General features: G+C 45.7%; 1 protein-coding gene and 1 long non-coding RNA gene across 2 annotated transcripts in view; both read left to right on the top strand.

Annotated features, from left to right (window-relative positions):
• The first annotated feature begins 7093 nt into the window (after positions 1-7093).
• On the top strand, positions 7094-8528 carry LOC123645023. Its single transcript, XR_006737369.1, has 3 exons — positions 7094-7152; positions 7668-7728; positions 8431-8528. It is a non-coding gene; the product is annotated as an uncharacterized LOC123645023 (long non-coding RNA).
• Positions 8529-11137: 2609 nt separating this feature from the next.
• Positions 11138-21799, top strand: part of TRPM1 (transient receptor potential cation channel subfamily M member 1) — a 64471-nt gene continuing 53809 nt past the window's right edge. Inside the window, exons 1-3 of the mRNA XM_045560842.1 lie at positions 11138-11226; positions 15552-15631; positions 21459-21654. Coding sequence (XP_045416798.1) covers positions 11224-11226; positions 15552-15631; positions 21459-21654 — 279 coding nt within the window. The 5' untranslated portion in view covers positions 11138-11223. The remainder of the gene's footprint in view (positions 11227-15551; positions 15632-21458; positions 21655-21799) is intronic.

Genomic DNA, 21799 nt, shown 5'->3' with positions numbered 1-21799 from the left:
TCTACACCCTTGCCGCCCAATAGCAATAGCACATGTGCCACACACATTTCAAATTGTATAGTAGCCACATTTAAAAAAAGTAAAAACAAGTAAGTGAAATTAAGTTTGATACTATAATGTTTTTAACTCAATATATCCAAAATATTATAATTTCAACATATAATCAAGATCAAAAACTTAATGAAGTATTGCATGTCCTTTTTTTGTACTAAGTCTTTGAAATCCAGCCGGACACCTCTTTTTCCAGCTCTCGCGGTAGACAGAGCAGACGGGAGTGCGCTCACACTGACCCACACAGCGTAGCTCTGTTCGCGCTGGCCACATTTCTTTGCTCAATAGCCACATGTAGCCAGGGCCTGCTGTGCTGGACAGCTCAGCTCTAGACGTCTTCATATCAGGAAATTTGTTCCTGTGATCACACCAGAAAGATCTTACTATAGCCTTCTTTTCAATTCATAATAGAGATCTTTATATTTTAGAACTCAAGAGTTCTATGTAGTCTTTTTCAGAGTTTCATATTCCATGATTTGGTATGTCATGATTGATGTTCCCCTGAGAGAGGAAGCCTGAAGGCGGGGACCTGGAGGGGTGGTGAAGGACAGGGAGCACCCGAAAAGGAGAGGGCGCTGTCCATGGGAGCCAGGCAGGAGCAGGAGGCTGGCTCAGGCTCTGCTCCTCACCCCTGCGGGCACCGGGCTGCACCCTCCTGGCACCTGCGAACCAGGCTAGGTACCTGGGCAAGGAGGGGAGGCCCTTTACACAGTGCCTTGCCGACAACCTTGCCTTCTGAGCCAGCCGGCTGGTCCATGTTGGCCAAACCAGGAAGGGGAGCTGTTGAGGGGCCCCAAGATCCTTGTTGGAATCACTACAGCAAAGCTGGTGACAGGGGAGAAGGGCGACTGGGACACTCATCGATCCCAGGCTGCGTGATTCTGATTCTCTCCCTTCCTTTTGTTTATTCTTTTAAAATATTTTAGTGTGAAATAAAGTGTGTAAAAATAGTGCATAAAAGATCTGCACACAGTTAAAGCATAATAACAAAGCAGACCCTGTGAGTTACCACGGGCCCCTCTCCAGCTGCACTCCTTCCCTCCCGGCGATCCCATCACTCCCGTGATGCTCGTCCCCTGGCTGTTCTGTATGTTTTGTTTTGTGTCGTTCTGAGGCTTCCAGGTTTTTTAATTTTATTTTTTAATAACTTATTGAGATGAAATGCACGTAGCATAAAATTAACCACTCTAAAATGAACAATTCAGTGGTATTTAGCACGTTCCTGATGTTGAACAGCTACCTCTGTCCTTACTTCCTTCTGTCACTACAGAGTAAAACCCCAGACCCATTCAGCAGTTCCTCCCCACTTCCCTCCCCCAGCCCTGGAAACTATTGTTTTCTGCTTTGTCCCTATGGATTTATCTACTGTGGATGTTTCATCTAAATGGAGTGGTACAATATGTGACCTTTTGTGTCTGCCTTCTTTCAGTGACCATAATGTTTCCAAGGTTCCTCCAAGGTGTGGCATGTTTCAGAATTTCATTCATTTTTATGGCTGAATAATATTCTGTTGTTTGTGTGATATATATTACAATTTGTTTATCCGTTCATCCATTGATGGACATTTGAGTCATTACTATGAACATACACTTGTTTGAGTCCTTGTTTTCATTTATTTTGGGTATATACCTAGGAGTGGAATAGCTGGATCATATGGTAATTCTACATTTAACTTTTTGAGGAACTGCCAAATGGTTTCCCAAAGTGGCTAGACCATTTATGTTTCTTCCAGCAATGTAATGAGGGTTCCAATTGCTCCACAGTCTTACAAACACTTGTTGCTGGTTTTTGTTTTTTACTTTTTGAGGTTTTTTTAAATAGTCATTCTAGTAGGGGTGAAATGGTACCTCATTGTGGTTTTGATTTGCATTTTCCTAATGCCTAATGATGTTGAACATCTTTTTATGTGCCGTGCTTGTTGGCCATTTGTATATCTTCCTTGGAGAATTGTGTATTCAAGTCCTTTGCCCATTTTTTAATTGAATTGTCCTTTGTTGTTGAGTTGGAAGAGTTCTTTATATATTCTGGATACCAAATCCTTGTCTGATATTTGCTTTGTAAATATTTACTCTTATTCTGTATGTTGTTTGTTCATCTTCTTTATAGTGTCCTTTGATGCATTTTGACGGACAGTTTTTTTATTTTAGTAAAGTTCAATTTATCTATTTTTTCTTTTGTTATTCATGCATTTGGTATCATATCTATGAATCTATTGACAAATCCAAGGTCATGAAGATTTACCCCAGTATTTTCTTCTAAGAGGCTTATGGTTGTAGCTCTTACATTTTGGTCTGATCCATCTTGATTTAATTTTTATAGATGATGTGAGGTACGGGTCCAAATCCATTCTTTTGCACGTGGGTATTCAGTTTTCCCAGCACCGTTTATTGAAAAGACTGTCCTTTCTCCCACTGAATGGTCTGTCTGGGCACCTTTGTATACAAGTCTTTCCCTTCCTTGGTTAAATTTATTTCCAGATATTTTAATTATTTTTTATGTCATTATTAATGGAATCACATTGTACATATCTTTGCTCTGTGTTGTGTTTTGAGTCATCCCTATGGCAGCTGTGGTTTTGTGTCTCCATTGCTGTACTGTGTTCTCTGTGCGACTATACAGCACTGTACTTATAGACCCTATTGCCGCTGGGTATCTAGGTCGCTCTCCATTGGGGCCCCTGTGAATGGTGCAGTCTTCTGGTACAAATATATGTGCTCAGGCATATTTGGGGTAAACCTCAGTGTGAAACTGCTGGGCTGTGGAGAAGGTGCCTGTTCCATTTTTCTGAGGCAATGCCAAATGGCTTTCTGTCCTTAAAGGGTGAAATTCAAAGAGCCAATGCCCGTTTTGAAGAAAACCTTTTGAAGCTGCTACAGGAGACAGCTGTGTAATGAGGGACAGGGCTGTGGATGGGGTCAGGCCCAGCTGCTTGGCCGTGTGACTGGTGGGGCTGGTGGCCCCACCACAGTGCTCTGTCTCCTCTCTTGTGCTGCTCACTTCCCGGAGCCCTGACCAACACCCTAACCCCTCCACAGCCTCAGTTTCCTCATTCATATATCCAGGGGAGCTCATGGTTTCCGCAGACCACCAGTCCCCTCCCCGACCCCATATCTCGATTCTGCGGGACGGTCACAGTGGCCAACACAGCAAAGAAATGGGATCCCACACTCTGCCTTGTTTCTGCTGTTCCCACTTCCAACAGCACCTTTCCCCCATTGCTCCTGCCCAGCCATTTGTCCTCATCCCTCAGGGTTAAGCCAGATGTCCCCTCCCTGCCCACCCTACCCCTCGAGGATCTCCCTCATCTTCCAGAGAGAAAAGCTTTCTCCTCCCTCTGCCCGCTCCCAGCACACTGTGTTCACCTGGGCCTACCTGGGAGCTGCCAAGGGCTGAGCCCACTCAACACACCTGGATGCAGCAGAGCCCACCACCTAAGGGGGCTTTGTAAGCTAACAGTGCAAAGCACACGCATGCTGGGCTGGCTTCGCAGCACACAAAGCAGCCAGGGCCACCCAGTCCCCACTGAACTTTCAAAAATACTCCCCCCCCTTTTTTTTTACATAAGTTTCCCAAATTGTAAAGGCCGAGTTATGTGTGGGAACATTTATCTATAAATACATGAGCAGTCCAGACACTGACCATGAGTCACGGGTCGCTACAGACCATATGGGTCAGGACAGCCCCGAGGAACACAGCGTGTGTGATGGCTCCACCCACCCTTCCTTGCCTGGCCACTCCCACCGGGCCTGTCTGCCAGTGGCTGTCCCCATGCCGCGGAGACTGGCCCCCTTAGGGAGGGCCCGTCAGTGCCGCTTCTCCGCGTCCTCGGACCTGCCCCATCCTGCTCCGTCCCTCAGTGACTGACACTGTAAACTGCCCGGTCTGCTAAACAAGTGCTGCTGAGATCCGAGAGGCACTTACTGACTTAACACCTGCACACTGTCCCCCGCAGCCCACGGACCCACTTCACATGGATGATGGCACTGTTTGCACAGGACAGAGTGGGCAAATACTTGCACAAGGCTTGGAAAAACACAAAACAAGATTTACACCTGGCATTGTTAGGGCTGATGACTGAACTGTGAGTTCTGGAGGGAAGCGTCTCCACTGAGGTGTCCCCGTTCTTGGGGACAGCAGGCCAGGCCTGGGCTTCACTCTCAGCTCTGCCATCCCACCTGCCTCTTACTTCCTCTGCCATGAACCAGGGAATTGGAAACAATATGATCAGAGTCTTCCCAACCTACCCGACAGACCCCAGGCGTTGAAATGGAAGCTAAAATCTTGCTCTCTTTACACTTTTACCAGTTAATGCTTAAGAAATTTAAAAACTGTTAACGGAATGCCAATCTCTGCCAGACATTGGGCTCAAGGTTTCACACCTTCAATCATATTTAATCCTTGTGAAAACTATGGAAAATCAGCCTCATTATCCCATGTCACAGACAAGCTAATTGAGGCCCAGAAAAGTTAAATAACTTAGCCAAGGTCATAAAGATAAGAAATGGTGACTCTGGGACGTCGTACTCAGGTACGTCCAAATCCAAAGTCCTTCTCTTTCTTCTACACTATTTGCCGTATTTTTACTTTAAGGGCCACCTTCAAAGCTTTAACCCAAAGAAATGACTTCAGTAGTAAAACTTGCAGGCCCCAGCCAGGCCCATTGAGAAGATTCCTTCCAGGGTGCAGTTGCATTTGGAAACCACCACTTGGCATCGTGCCCAGACAGCAATAGCGCCTGGCACAGCCACACCAGGGAGTCCCTGCCGCTGGGTAACGGGTAAGGGAGCACTCCGTGCACTGGCTCAAAAAGATACCCACAAATATTGCTGAAGTTCCATTTTTAAGAAGTTCTTCACAGGAGTGTGTGTGGGGGTAAGAGGAAATATCTGAAGGGCTCACACCGAACTGTTACTGGCGGTTACTGCTGAGGCTGGGGTTATAGGGGAAAGGAGAGGGAATCGCCTTTTAGTTTGGATATTTCTGTGTTTTTCTAATTTGTTCCATTGAGCACATGTTAGTTTTAGGGTTTTTTGTTTGTTTGTTTGTTTTTAATTTCAAGCAAAGATGAAAAACACACACACACCATGCCCACTGCACCCCCCACCCCCACGTGGTGCTCTTGGCCAACCCAGGGTCCTCTGCCCTGAGTCACGTCAGCTCCCTGTGGGCCACACGGCACAGATGTCTCCTCACTCACAGGGCCAGACAGGGGTGCATCCAGTGGTCCTACGGGGCCTCTGTGTTAAGGAAAACGATAGATTACAAGTCCAGATCAGGTGCCAGGCCTTGGAGAGGTCTGTGCAAGTGCAGCCCTGGAGCTGAAGCTTCCTCGGCCCGCGGTGACTCGTCCCCAGGGGCAGCTGGGCCTGGGCCCTGGCATCCCTCACACACATCCCAAGCCAGTGGCCCCCATGCCTCCTCGTGTTATGAAGCCCAGGGTGACTCTCAGGCCCGTTCCAGCCCCATCCACCGCTGCCCCTGGAATGTGCTGTCCCACAGGGGCCACTGCACTGTTCTCCAGCAGCCGTCTGGGCCAGCAGGAGGGTCAGTCGGCCACGGTCACCAATGACCTGTCATAGGCATCAGGCCAAACCCTGTAGGATTCTGTGGGAGAAGGAACAATGTGCACCCTACATACACTGACCAAAACACCCTCCCATATTTTTAACTGAGCAGGAAAAGTTAATTAGAGCCCCACAATCATAAAACATGACTATATATAAAGCCGAGCATTGCCCAACATGTTGGCATGCCCCCGTCAACCCTCAGACACCCACCCAGTGGGGGACACACTGGCCGCGTGACCCAGGAACTGTGAGCTGATTGGAAATGACTGCGCCTGTTGCCCAATAATGCAAGGCTGTCGGACAAACAACAGCCTGTCTTTAAAATCTTGATATTGTGTTCATCATGGATTTTTGGTATTAATTTTTTTTAAATGTGGCATTGTTACTTATCCTGATCACTGAACTTTTGGCACTGAGAGGTGAGTGCTTCGCTTGCCTCATCCTAACTCTGGCCTGCCTGTCCCCCCGCCCCCCCCCCCCATAGCACAGGGATCCCCTGTATCAGCCAGCTCAGCAGCCTCCAAGCACTTCTACCATCAGGCTTTGGTCAGCAGACGCCGACCTCCTGCCCTGGGGACCAGGTGCCAGCACTGCCATCACAGGCCTTTCCTCTGACTCATCTCCCCAACACAGCGAACTCACAGCTCCTCGGGAGGTCTGGCTTGGGAGGCCTGGCCGGCGGCAGGAAGCTGCATGAGGCCTGTGCAATGGATCTCAAACTGTGCCCCTGAATCACGAGGAGGCTTGTGAAAATGCTCGTTCCTAGGTCCTGATTCTGAGTCAGGGTCTGGAGTGGAGCCCAACAGCTACATTTTCACTATTATAGAAATTGTCTCTTGGAACAGCAGGAGTTTTTTTAAAAATTCAATTTTGGTAAAATATACACAACATAAAATTTACCATCTTAACCATTTTTAAGTGTACAGTTTATGTGAAGTATTTTTATATTGTGGTGCGACCCATCTCCAGAACTCTTTTCATCTTGCAAAACTGAACTCTGTACCCATTAAACGACTCCTGCCTCTGCCTCCCCCCAGGCCCTAGCAGCCACCACTCTATTCCCCGTGCCTATGAGTTTGACTACTCTAGGTACCTCGCATAAATAGAATAATACAGTACTTGCCCTTTTGTGACTGGCTTATTTCACTTAGCATAATGTCTTCAAGGTTCACCCATGTTGTAATGTGTCAGAATCTCCTTCCTTTTTAAGGCAGAATAATATTTTATTACATGTACGGACCACATTGTATTGATCCATTCACTTGTGGGTGGACACTCGGTTGGCTTCCACCTCTTGGTTGTTGTGAATAATGCTGCTTTGAACACAGGTGCACAAATACCTCTTGAAACCTGCTTCCAATTCTTTTGGGAATTATACTCAGTGGAATTGCTGGATCATGTGATTCTATATTTAATTTTGAGGAACTGCCAAACCAGTTTCCACAGTGGCTGTACTATTTTACGTCCCCAGCAATGGACGAGTTTTCCAACTTCTCTGCGTCCTTGCCAGGACTTATTTCCTGTCGTTTTCAAGGTATCCATCATGGGTCCACGGGGAGGAGAGAGGGAGGAATGCTAGCTCCGTTCAGCACCTGGGGGGCATGCTGGGAGAGGTGGCAACCCTGACCTGGTGTAGGTCTCTGGCATTGGAAGAAGAAGATGCCTGAAGGGTGATGCAGGTTCTGGAGTAAGGCATGTCCTTGGTCACCTCCCCCTCCAACAACGTTATCCCAAAGAGCAGGGGCCATGCCAGGGTCCCATCCTGTGCCAGGGAAGAGGGGCCATACACATATGCAAAGCGCAGCTTGTGTTCACAAGTGCCTGCCTGGCTTACCTTTATGTGATCCTGCGAATGGGGCACAGAGAAGTCTGACACCCAAGGAGGCATGTGACTTGCAGGAGCTCTCTGGCTCTGCCGGAGCTGGGGCTGGAAGCCAACCTCGCTGCCTTCCCTTCCCTCCCTTCCTCCCACCCTCCAACCAGCAGCCTGGACTGAGTTGTCCCCACGGCCCCCCCAGGTGTTCTGTGACAGTCGCTTCTTTCCCCCAGGCTCAGCAGGTGCCCTGAGCAGATGAACCACCTGTGTTCCTTGTCTGTGACCAGTGTAAAGGTAGCTCTCGAGGGTGGGGACTTAGATATTACTGTACACAGCCCACTTTGTCCTCCTGTGAATGGTCAGAGGGAAGTAGCTATGTGAGTTAATCCCACAGGTTTTTATTGCAGGATATCACAAGCCTGTCACTTTGGGTCTAGAGTCTTTCTCTTTGTCTGTGGGACCTGGGGGGGAGGCAGGATCTTTTCTGTCAGTAGTAAGAAATGAGGAGCAAATATCAAAGACTTGGAAGCATAACCCCAGCGGCTATCCGTGTAGCCGGCCTGTATAATTAAGTGTCTGGACTGCGGCCCTCCTTTTTCATCTTTTTGTTCTGTTTTGTTTCTCCGATTTGACTATTGGCCCTACATCAGAGCTAACTAGTAACACCCTGATTTCTCCCCAAGAGTCAGCACCCCGTTACCTGCAGTGAGGGCAGCCTGGCAGGAGGCGAGGGCTCCTGCTGTCTGGCCAGCACCACCCTGAATTAAGGTGTTATCTTACGCGATTGGCCTGTAAATCCCATAATGACAACTGCAGTGATAACACCAGAAACAAATGGGCACGTACTCGCACTCTAACAGTAAAACTCTTGGACAGAATCCACTGTTTGAATTCTCATAGGCTTGCTTTCTTTCTGTGATCTTTTTGTTGCTCTTAATGAAAACTACTTGTTAACCTTAAAGACATGCGCTATGATTCCATTATTTGCAATTGCAGCTTAAATATGCGTAAATCCAAGATGATGGAATGGCAACTAGCAGTATTATTGGAAAATGTAAATGTTGGTGACACTGCAGAAATACCAAGGATGTGACTGTGACACTGGACTCCAGGAGCCAGGACAGACTCTGGACTCACAGGCTCCTGGTATCAGCTGGGTGGCCCTGGATACATTCTCCTTTTCCTCTCCTCTAAAATAAGTTTTTCTTATTAAATAACTATCTTTTTATTTAGAAAATTAAAAACACAACATGGATCATGAAGAAATTAAAGAAAAATTCTGCATCCCCCACCACAACCACAAAATTAACAAGTTAATGAATTTCCTTCCTTTTTTCCTAGCCTTATTCGGTATTTCCTTAAAAAAGAAAAATGTCTTCATAACAGCATTGTTCACTGTAGCCAAAAAGCCAATGAGTGAGTGGGAGGGTGGAGCAGGAAGGAATGATTGTGGGTTTTAATCTTTTGTGCACACACGCATGGGTGGTTCGTGCCAGTGCTGTGGCTGGAAGCTTGTTTGATTCTCTGGAATGGGGAGTTTCAGGCACACAGGTGTTGCCCCAGGTGGGGCCCACAGGTACCCACAGGTGTTCTCAGGAGCCAGGCAAGGGCAGGTCCCAGAAGGCTGTCAGTGTGGACGTGAGGACCCACAGCCACCTGCAGCTGTGCAGGGACGCCAGCCAGCGTTCCCATGCCCCGAGGGCTTTCAATAGGAGACAGAAGTCGTAATCTCCCTCTTGATTTACAATGGCAGCTAACTGTACCTTTTCTGCAAAGGTCAAACCAAGCCCATGTGTGGGCCACAAGCAGCTGTGGGATGAGAGTTTGAGTCGTCTGCTCTAAATATACACACGAAACAAGCAGTTTCTCCTGGCTAAACTGGTCCACACATCAGTCATTTCACTGTGGGGTTTGCTGTTAATTTTGGCCCAAGAAACAAGGCATTGAGTAAACAGAGACTCGCCTAGCAGTAAACCAGCTCTTATGTTTGAAAGCCACTTCCCTCCCCCATGTCTTCCCAGACCAAAGCTACAGCCTATCTTTGCAGCCTGCCCCTAAAGACCCATCCTTGTCCCCTCCCCAGCCTTCTCCAGGATGTTCCCCGTACCCTCCTGCACTCATCCTGTTCGAGTCATCCCCATCTGTGTGTAACACATTCTAGAAGGTCAGATTGTTAAAGCTCCTGCCATTACTCTGCGTGTCCCTCCGGCTCCCGGCAGTTCTCGGCTCCCCGTCAGGGCAAAACTTCCCCTAGGGCCTGACACTCACTGTCTCCACTGCCTCAGCCCCTCACTCTAAATCTACATGAAAGTCCAGGGAGCAATATGACAGTGCACACCTGGGCGGCCACCACCCAGAGGGTACAAAGGGTTCCTAGGCCATGTTTGCAGCAGATATTTCTTTCTTTAAAAAAATGGACACACAGAGATGGCAGACCCGTTCCCGTGCTCTTCAGCCCATTCTTCCTGGACTTCCTTCCCATAACCTCCCAAGGGCCCATCATGGACACACGGTCCCCAGCACAGATGAAAAAAATCACCGGGTCTTTAGAAGACAGGTCATTTGAGAATGACCAGGATTCCATCTAAATCTAGTGCCTCCTACACACTGTTGCAAATGTTATCTCAGCTGAGGCTCAAAACCACTCAAAGCCATTTCCATTTCAGAGATGAGAAAATCACAGCTCAGAGGGCTTGGGGGGCACGGTGGTGGTGCCAGCGGTCGGCCTCCAGCATGACCTCACTGTCCCTGCACTCAGATTGGGTGGATGGGCTTCCCGGCCAGGACGAGTGCTCTTGTGGGTCGGATTTTAATCCCCAAATGTCAGCGATTCTATCATCCCACATGAAGGCTTTCAAAGTAACCATTTCTGATGGATAGGAATATTTTGCATGAGTGGGTAATATCTAACCTAACTAGGGGACACTGAAGGGTTTACAAATGAACCACAGGAGGCCCTGCCCTCCTTTCATTTCACAAAGACATGGTTTAGGGGAACACACTGGGTGGCACCTGTGGGGTCTCACCCGCAGTGGAGTCACTGTGGCTCTGGAACTTGTGTGACTAATTTGTAAGGAGTCAGGGCAGTCTCAGCTCGACAATGCCGTGGCCCTTTGTTATAACCTTGGCACGACTCAGCTCCGGGAGCATGACCCAGGGGCCCTCCACCCATTGCCTTTCATCCGCCCCATTGCCTCTGAGCAACATCCAGGATGCCCAGCTGCTCCCCACGGTGCGCAGTGACTCTCCTTGGGCAGCCTGGTGGCTTCCTTCTGTGCGTGTGGCCGTGCTGGGCAAATGCAGGGTCTAGGCATTGGCTGCTGTAGGCACGCTGGCAAGGGCCGAGGAGCGGGGCACTGCGCCATCCCATCAGGCGATTTAGTCATTCATTGAGTCATTAAGAGACATTGAGACATTGCCTTTGCCAGGCACTCCTGCAGGCATGCAGGGAATAGCACAGGGATATAGCATACACGGAGGGCTACGGCTTCTGTGGCTTCCTGAGGAGGGGAGAGGGAGGGGCAAGCAGGGGATGAGCTGTGGGGACAGCAGGGACACAGGGGTTGGGGAGTCAGGGCGCCTGCCTAAAGAGGTGACATTTGAGCAGAGACTGGAGCAGAGGGAGGGCACAATTTGTATGTTTTCCTTCCCAAAATAGAGACCACAGGCAGAGTGGCTCCTATTCCTCTTGTTTATCCTCAGTAGGTTCTAGAACATTTCTGGGGACTCAGTAGTAATTTCCCATGTTGAACTGAGGCTACTCCCTTACATAAACTTTTACAAAAACTAATGGTTAACACTAAAGCAAAGCATTTTTCTCCCCCCAGGGAAAGTAGTTAGTCACATGCTAGCATTTTTACTAGGAAAAAAACAGTTTTTCAGTGAAGCAGAAGGAAGTGAGTTCAGCATGGTGTGGGCTGTGGATGCCAGCTGCACTTGCCCAGAGCCACCAGCAAGGGCTGGCTCTTGGCAGCTGAAAAGCCCTCCTTTGCGGAGCTTGGGGACAAAATGCATGGTGGATAACCAAAGAGGAGTCACAGATGCCCTGCAGCAAGGAGGAGATGGGACGCTCCCTTGATGGAGGCGTTTAAACACTCTGTGACCGAACAGACCTACTCACAAGAGCATGGGGCATGTTATTGCTTTCCCAGTTTCTTCATCCACCTGGGAGTATTCATATCACATCCTGCAGGGCAGGTGGCACTTTCCCCTGTTGATGATGTGAGGCCTGAGCCTAGGAGCTCAAGGCATTCCAGTTTTCTCATTTCCCACGACATGTTGGCGCCAGTTTTCCTGGGCCCTGCCCCTTCGCTTGTTTCTCATCCTAGCAGGATTGACAGGGAGCAGGAGGGAAAGGTCTATAGGGCAGGAGGAGGCTGCCGGGCTGAGGGGGCGGGGCCTAGGGAGCCAGGGGAGGAGCTTAGACAGGGAGGGGTGGGGCTTAGAGAAGGAGGGGTGGGATTGAAGGGGCAGGGCGGGAAAGGGGAGGAAGGATATTTCAAGGTCATGTCTTTTTAGCTTCTGGAACCTTTCCTCAGTCTGTCTTTGTCTTTCATTGCCTGGACATGAAGTATAGGTTGGTTATTTTGTAGCATGCCTCTCAGTTTGGGTTATCTGGTGTTTCCTCCTGACTAGATTCAGGTTATGCGTTTTTGGCACTTTTGTTCTTCTCTGTGCATTTCATCAGGAGCCTTGTGATGAATATTTGTTCTATTACTGGTGATATGCATTTTGTTTTAGGTGGTCTTCCCCAGATTTCCCCACTGTCAAGTTACTAATTTCCCCTTTGTGATTAATAAATATCTATGGGAGATACTTGGAGGTTATGTAACATACTGTTACTCTTCGAACTTTTACCCACTACTTTTATAGCATTCATCAAAGATTCTTGATGGTTGCCAAATGGTGATTTTCTGCTTCCGTCATTCCTTCTACATTTATTAGGTGACATTCCACTGGAAGAAAGATCTTTCCCTGTCCCCTGTGTATTTATTTATGTATGTATTTGTATCAGTGTGGACTCATGGGTTATTATTTAAGTCAAAGGATTATAATTCTTTATTGCAATCATTTATTTTCAATCTCAAATAATCCCAGATAAAGCTGGTGGAAACCTCTTCAAGTGGATCCTGTGTTCTTTTGACATGCTCCCATGTCAAAAGTAAACAAGTCCTTACTTTCTGGCACAAGATGTTCCAGGTCCTTCTTATACTTCCCTGTCCCAGCCCTGGATTCTGTCATTTCTCCAAACAGCCCCGATTCCTTTTTAGTAGAGAATGATATTTAGAAACCAACATTTGAGCTCCAGGTGTGTCATTGCTATCAGGGTGTTATTGCTGCTAAGCCCTTGCAGTGGATAGAGCTAGGAGACACACAACTGTGTGTGTAAACAGACATACACGAGTACGTGCAGTAGGCATGTGGCCCCACGGGGCCCTCCTGATATTCATGCTTTTTGTAATCCCCTCCCCTTGAGTGTGAGAGGAACTGAGTGACTCATTCTTAATGATAGAATATGGCAAAAGGGAGGGCTATAACTTCAGACACTAGATTATAGAGACCACGACTTCTGTCTTGCATTCCTCTTCTGCTTGCTCACTCCGATGAGATCATCCACCGTGTTGTGAGCTGCCCTGTAGAGAGGCTCAGGTGGCAACGAATTGAGGGAGTCTGGGGCCAAAACCACGTGGGGGCTGAGAAATGAATCCCTCTCAGTCTCATTTAGCACAGTCCCCACCCATAACTCGATCAAATCCTTGCGAGAGACCCAGAGTCAGAAGCACTCAGCTAAGGTGAGCCTCATTCAATTCCTGGTCCATAGAAACTGTGACATAATAAATGTTTTTTGTGTTAAGCCACTGGGTTTTGGGGCAATTTGTTGTGTTAAGCAATAGATACCTAACACAATAGGTTATATCTGTGTGTGTGTGGGGGGTGCATGTGTGGAGAGAGAGAGAGAGTACACATATACATTTGTATCTGTTTTTATATCTGTCTCTATATATTACAAACCATGAGTTTACACTGATAACTTCAGTCGTAGTCCAGTGCTACAGGGTTCATTCCCCACTTTTCATGATTGTACAGTGAGAAACTCAGCTCCAGTGACCACAATATATTGATTTATTTGTTCAGTCCTGGAATACACAGAAAGCAGTTTCAAGATTGGTGTCTTATGTCTCTGAAAAAGTAACCTATTCATGGGAGTTCAATATTTGTTTAGAGTTTTGTTGTCTTTAGTTGGCATGTAATCTAAATACTGTGACCCTTAAAGGAAAAAAAAAAAAAACAACACCAAAAAAAGCTCTCCCAGCTTCTCTGAGAAGTGAGGCATGAAATGCAAAAAGAAAAGCACATTTTCTTTCCAGGCAGCAAATGCTCCGCCTCGATATTTCGTACTTCGCTATTTTGTTGTTTGCTCTAACATCCCACGTAAGAAGGCTGGGCAGGGGCCTTCAGAGGCTTGCCGCCCCCTGCTTTCTCCCCTAAGCCAATCCTGCCTGCTTTCCTCTCTTTAGCACAAAAGCACCAACCTCTGAGCCAGCAATGTCATCCTCAAGCAGTCATTAAATTATTTGGAGGAAAAAAGTGTACAGTGTTGAATTAATATAATCATTCCTGTTATCCAAAAAGAACCAAGTGACCAACCAACTCAGGGATCTCCCCAGAAAGGCCAGGTTTGGGTGGGATTCTTGGGTCCTGTCTAGGCATAGCCAGGCCTGGGGCCAGGACTCTCGTAGAGCAACAAATCAGGCATTGGCCCCTTGATGTGACCTTGATGAAGAGGGCCTTCATGACACTGAGCTGTCACTATGGTCCTCCAAGGAGGTGACCTCTGCAGAGACAAGGGAGTCCCCAGATCAGCACTGCTGCCTGGGTGGGTGGGGATGGCCAGAAGGGCAGCATCAAGCCTTGTCCCACTGGATACCTCAGGTCCTTGCCCTGGTTGCAGGTCACACTGTGGCGTTCCTCACGGCAGCTGTGGAAAAAGTGGCCGAGGCCATGAGGCTCAGCCCTCCATGGTTTCCCTAAGATCACTCGGTGTTGTTTGGGCTTGGAATGCTAAGCCACTCCATTTCCCTGCGCCTGCCAACCACCCTGCTACCATGCCCAGAGACACACACACCCCACACACATACCACACATGTGACACACACCATACGTATGTCCCCACAGACACACCACACATGCACCACACACATAAATGCACACCACACACATACACACCCACTCACATACACACGCACACACACATCAGACCACACATGCTATAGCACACACACATATAGCACACACATGCACACATCACTCATGTACAAACACCACAAACACACCCTGAGCCGGGCCTCAGGGAGATGCAGGGAAGGATGCTGGCTCTCCACCTGCCTCCTGACGCACAGCACCAGGGAACCTCGAGGCACCCGCCCTGCTCCCTTCCTGCCACCACCACCCGTGGGAAGACTCTCCCCACTCTGCCACCTGCTGACTGTATCCTGGGAGACAAGCCCAACTGGGCCCTTCCAAGGCAGGACAGATCACTTCCCGCTGAGGCTCCTCCATGTGAGGTGTTCCTGGGGACCAAGGACCAGAGGGCCATGTAGGGTAAAGCCAGCAGGGCTGGTGGCACATCCGGCACAGCAGGGGCCTCTGCGGGGAGTTTCCCTCCCAAGTTGCCTGCCCACTTCAGCGTGTGCTATCTCCACCCCTCCCCCGCCATTTCCAGGTGGTGAACGACATTTGCTTTGTAGTTTATCTGCTCAGAAGTCCCCACAGTACCCAGCACCGCACCTTGCACAAAACAGATCTTTGACAGATGGATGTGGATGAAATAGGGCTCAGAATGGAAACCATATCTGAAGCCAAGATGACCTTTAAAAAATTAAAGTAAAATAAAATTTGCAAATGGGAACCATAAATACATACTTTCAAGCCATTTCTCTTAAGAGGCACCAGAGCTGAGATCCTTAAAGATTTACATCCACCATTTTTGGAGGTGACTATTCTGATGTTATGGGCAGACTCCTGTTCATGGCATATTACTTTACAAAGGTGTAAGAATACATTTGGGTGATGGTTTGGGAATATATCGGTCTAATTTCCACTTCTCTCTCTTCCAGGGTCAGAAAGCTTGGATAGAGAGAACCTTTTGCAAACGGGAATGTATCTTTGTAATTCCCAGCACAAAAGACCCTAACAGGTAAATTGGAAGCCGTAATTAAGACATCCAAACCAGTGCTTGTCCACCAGTTGCCAGCAACTGTTCTTCTAGTGTGTGGGGGAGGGGGGAGAAGAGTTACGAAGGGTGGCCAGAATCTGTTCCCCATGGAAGTCATTAACCAAAGACTCACTTGGGCTAAGAAGCTCCTCTGTTAGTATGAAAATAGCTCAGAAAAGAGTTCCTATCCACCACTCAACCTAATGTGAACTCTTATAACCACATGAGACTATAGCATTTCTCTTAGTATTAGCAAAATCAAGGAGCTGAGGGTTTTAAACAGGTTTCCAGGATATTTTGGGGGCCTCATCAATCGAGTTTCATAGTGTATTTAGATGAAAAGTAATTTTTATCACAGGAAATATCTGAGTGGTTAAGAGAGCTAGATATATTATTAAAGGGTTTAACTTGTAAACAAAAAGTTAAACCATTTCATTCACCTACATGAAAATGCATGTTACAAGCTAAAGAGAGGCCTTCTATGCAGGCAATCAGAGATGAATGTAGCTACAACGCCTCATATCTGAGGGCCAAAGCTATGAGGCTGAGTTTGGGGAAGGTGGGGTACATAATTTATACATACATTCATCCAATATAAAATTCATGCACATAGGATCACTGACACAGAGGTACAAAGACTCTTAGAGATCACCTGGTTCAAATTTGTTTGACACATACAGTCACAGTCCCCCCATATCTCCAAGCTGCCCACTCCCACACACCGCCCCCCTGGTTTGTCTCCCTGCTTGAACCCCAGTGATTACCCCCCAAGGTAAGAAATGCCATCATAGGACAATGTCAATGGTCACAAAAGCCTTCCCTTTGTTTTCCCAAAATGTCCCTCCTTATATCAATGGCACTAGGCCATCCTGGGAACTATCTGCACCAGCCCTTTGGAATACCTGCCAGCACTGCAGTCGTCCATGTGGCCAGATAGCCAGGCAACAGAGAGGGCAGAAGGTGCTTCAGGACTCACACATACGCCTCCTCTGTGAGCTCCATGCATTCTCCAGCATGGACCAAAAAAGTCTGGAATGAAAATAAAAACAAAAAACACAACCATTTAAAGGCCTCTGGAAACGGTCCCAAAGGCAAACAGCAAGTAAAGAGATGTGTACTTGAGAAAGCCAACAAAAATTCAGTAAGAAAGACTATAGTCTGTTGTATTTGAACCAAGAGAGTTTTCTCCCTCCCCTCTCCCAGTTCAGCAAAATGGAGACTCCACTCCAGACTTCTGCAGCCAAGAACACAGGGCTCCTTCTTCCCCTGGCTCCCAGTCAGAGGGCTTTCTTCCAGGGAGGGGCAGGACTTCAGGATTTCTCCTCCTGTCTCCCACTACCTGTTGCTGAGGCTAAGTCCTAAGTGCAGTTGAGATGTAGAAGCTTCCTTCCTCCACCCAGGCCTCACTCACACAAGAAGCAACCACAGAAATCAAGAGTAGCTATACTGATTTCAGACAAAATAGACTTTAAAACAAAAAATGTTACTAGAGATATAGAGGGACATTTTATAATGATAAAAGGATCAATGAATCAGGAAGTTATAACAAATATAAACATATATGTACCTTATAACAGAGCACCAAAAAGCATGAAGCAAAACTGACATAAATAAAAGGAGGAATAGACAATTCAGCAATAATAGTTGGAGACTTCAATACCCCACTTTTAATAATGGCTACAAGACCTTAACAGAAGATCAACAAGGGAATAGAAAACTTGAATAACACCATAAACCAACTAGACTTTACAGATATCTGTAGTGCACATTATGCAATTACAATAGAATACACATTCTTCTCAAGTGCGTGTGGAACATTCTCCAGGATAGACCATATGTTAGGCCATGAAAGAAGTCTCAATAAATATAAAAGGATAGAAATAATACAAAATATGTTCTCCATCCACAATGAAATGAAATTAGAAATGAGAAATCAATAGCAGGAAAAAAAATTGGAAACTCATAAATATGTGGAAATTAAATAACATATTCCTAAATAACCAATGGATTAAAGAAAAAGTAAAAGAGAGAAATCAAAAAATACTTTAAGATAAATGAAAATGAAGACACAGCACACCAAAACTTAGGGGATGCAGGGCCGGGTGCAGTAGCTCACACCTGTAATCCTAACACTTTGGGAGGCTGAGGCGGGCAGATTGTTTGAGCTCAGGAGTTCAAGACCAGCCTAAGCAAGAGTGAGACCCCATGTCTACTAAAAAAAATAGAAAGAAATTAGCTAGACAACTAGAAATATATAGAAAAAATTAGCCAGGCATGGTGGCGCATGCCTGTAGTCCCAGCTGCTCGGGAGGCTGAGGCAGAAGTATTACTTGAGTCCAGGAGTTTGAGGTTGCTGTGAGCTAGGCTGATTCCACGGCACTGTAGCCCAGGCAACAGAGCGAGACTCTGTCAAAAAAAAACTTAGGGGATGCAGTAAAAGCAGTGTTGAGAGGGAAATTTATACCTGTAAATGCTTATAGTAAGAAAGAAGAATATCTTGAATGAATAAACTGACTTTCCATCACAAGATACTGGAAAAAGAAGAGCAAACTAAACCTAAAGCAATTAGAAGGAAGGAAATTATGACTAAATGGAAAATTAATAGAAAAGAGAATAGAAAAATATAGAGAAATTCATTGAAATTAAAAGCTGTTACTGGAAAAGATCAACAAAATTAACAAATATTTAGGTAGACTGATGAAAAAAAGAGAGAAGACTCAAATGACTAGAATCAGAAATGAAGGTGGGATATCACTACCAACCTTACAGAAATAGAAATGGGTATAAAGGAATATTATGATTTGTATGCCAACAAATTAGATAACTTAGATGAAACGGGCAAATTCATAGAAAGACACAAACTGCAAAAACTGACTCAAGAAGAAATACACAATCTGAATAGACCTATAAGAAATTAACAGATAGGATTAGTAATAATAATAATAAAAAAAACCTACCCACAAAGAAAAGCCCAGGCCCAGAGAGCTTCTCTGCCGAATTCTAAAAGACCAATTCTTCACAAACTCTTCCAGAAAATAGCAGAGAAGGGAATACATCCCAACTCATTTTATGAGATCAGTACTACATGGGTACCAAAAGCAGGCAAAGACATTCCAAAAAAGAAAATTATAGATCAATATCTCTTATGAATATGGGTGCAGAAAACCTAAACAAAATACTATCAAGCCAAATCCAGCAATATATAAAAAGAATTATACACCATGACCAAGTGGGATTTATCCCAGAAATGCAAAATTGATTTACTTCAGAAAAATCATTAATGTAATACATCACATCAAGAGAATAAAACAAAAATCACACAATTGTCTCAACAGACATAGGAAAAGCATTTGGTAAAACCAAACACCCTTTATGATTAAAAAAAAACCCAGAAAACTAAAAACAGAAGAGAGCTTCCTCAACCTCGTAAAGAACATCTGTGAAAAACCCACAGTTAACATCATACTTAATGAGGAAAATTGGATGCTTTCCCCCTAAGACCAGGAATAAGACAAGGATGTCCACTCTCGCTACTTCTATTCAACATTGCGTTGGAGGTTCAAGCCAAGGCAATTTATTTAATCCCTATCAGAACCTCAGCTGACTTCTTTGTAGAAATTGAAGAGATGATTCTAAAATTCATATGGAATTTTCAAGGGAAGCAGAATAGCCAAAACAACTTTATATATACAAAAAAAGAGCAAAGTAGGAGGACTCACACTTCCCGATTTCAAAACTTAATAGAAGGCTACAGTAATAAAAGTACAATGGTACTGGCATATGATAGACATATAGAGAAATGGAATAGAATCGACAGTCCAGGAATAAACCCATACACCTATGGCAAATTGATTTTGGCAGGGATGAAAAGACCTTTCAATGGGTAAAGGACAGTCTCTTCAACAAATGGTGCTGGAACAACTGGATAGCCACATGCAAAAGAATGGATTTGGACCCTTCTCTCATAATAACTATAAAAATTAACTCACAGTGGACCAAATACCTAAATGTAAGAGTTAAAACTATAAAACTCTTAGGAGAAAACATAGGGGTAAATCTTTAGGACCTGGGATTTGGCAAATGATTCTGAGATATGACACCAAAAGCATGAACAACAAAAGAAAAAATATATTGGACTTTATCAAAACTAAACACTTTCGTGCTTCAAGGGACACTACCAAGAAAGTGAAAAGACAACCCACAGAATGGGAGAAAATATTTGCAAGTTATATATAAGATAAGGGACTTGTATCCAGGACATATAAAGAACTCTTACATTTCAATTATTAAAAAGATAAATAACCCAAGCTTTTAAATGGGCAAAGGATCTGAACAGACATTTCTCCAAAGAAGATATGCAAATAGTCAATAAGCACATGAAAATGTGCTTGACATTATTCATCAGGGAAATGCAAATCAAAACCAGGATGAGATACCACTTCACACTCAGTAGGATTGTTAGGATCAGTGTATCAGATAATAACCAGTGTTGGAGAAGATGTGGAGAAATCAGAACCCTCCTACGCTGCCGGTGGGGATGGACAATGATGCAGCTGCTTTGGAAAACAGTTTGGTGATTCTTCAGATGATTAAACATAGAGTAATCATATGACCCAGCAATTCTACTCCTGGTACACACCCAAGAGAAATGAAAACACATGTCCACTCAAAAACTTGTGCACAAATATTCATAGCAGCATTATTCATAACAGCCAAAAAGTACAACAACCCAAATGTTCATTAAATGATAAATAGGTAAACAAAATGTTTGTCCATTCATACATTGGAATATTATTCAGCCATAAAAGGGAATGAAGTACTGACACATGCTACAACATGGATGAACCTTAAAAACATGCTAGGTGAAAAAAAACAGTCACAAAAGGCCACCTAGTGTATGATTCCATTCCTATGTGAAATGTCTGTAACAGGGAAATGGACAGAGACAGAAAGTAGATTTGTGGTTGCTTGTGTCTGTGTGATGGGGACAAAAAGGCGATAGCTAAACTGTGCCAAGTTTCTTTGTGAGGGGAGGATAATGTTCTAAAATTGGCTTAGTGATGACTACACATATCTGTCCATGCTAAAACCCATTGAATCATATACACGGGTCAATTGTGTGGCATGTGAATTATCTCAATAAAATTCTATCTTAATTAAATGAAAGAAAGGAGGGGTGATGGAGGGAGGAAGGGAGGAAAGGAAGAAAAAGAGAAAGAGAGGGAGGGAGGAAGTGAAGGAGAACCTGGAATGGTGGCCCACACCACCAATAAAGTAGCCAGAGAAGCAGGGAGAAATGTCCCAGAAGGGCCCCTGCACACGTGCATCACACACATGCCCACATCACACATACACCCAGGAAAAACATCCTCTCTAGTCCAAAAGCTGATGCCATCCCCAGCTCTTACTTGGGGAGAGAAATGTTTTTGTAAGCAACAGAAGAGTTCAACAATATTGAAAAATCCCAGAAAGTCAACTCTGTGTTTGGAGGGCATGACTTGTACTTGGTCACACTTTTCAGTTTGCAATGGCCATACTGACATTGTCAAGATAGAGTTAAAATATGTCCAGTAAAGAAGGGCAACCATCAAATGTGTTTAAAATAGACTGGTACATAAGTAGATATGCATTGATTATCTGAAAAAGGCCATCCTAAGGGGCATCTGTGGTCCCTAATCAAGCTGGATAACTAAGGGGTTAATATGCCCCTGTTTGGGCCCAACTCACTGTTCAGGTTAACTTATCTTTGGTAATGAAGAGGAAAGGAGAAGAATGTTGTAGAAAGAGCCTGCTTTTCCTTTGCTTTCAGGTGTTGCTGTGGCCAGTTCACCAGTCAGCACATTCCCCCTCTGCCAAGTCTGACACCCAGCAAAAATGAAGAGGAAAACAAACAGGTGGATGCTCAGCCAGAGAAATGGTCTGTCACCAAACACACCCAGAGCTACCCGACAGATTCCTACGGGATTCTTGAATTCCAGGGAGGCGGATACTCCAATAAAGCCATGGTAAGAGGGGCATTCAGACATGGTGCCACTGGGACCACAGCCTGCATCAGAGGCCGGTCGCCCAGACCCCAGACCGCAGATACCTGGGTCTTCTTCAGGGTTGCGGCTCAACCTTTCCAGATATTTCATTGCAATACCAAGACTT

The sequence above is a fragment of the Lemur catta genome, chromosome 9 (genome assembly GCF_020740605.2).
Source record: "Lemur catta isolate mLemCat1 chromosome 9, mLemCat1.pri, whole genome shotgun sequence".
Lineage (NCBI taxonomy): Eukaryota > Metazoa > Chordata > Mammalia > Primates > Lemuridae > Lemur > Lemur catta.
Note: the sequence above shows the minus strand (reverse complement) of the source record. Positions and strands in the feature narration are given on the sequence as shown.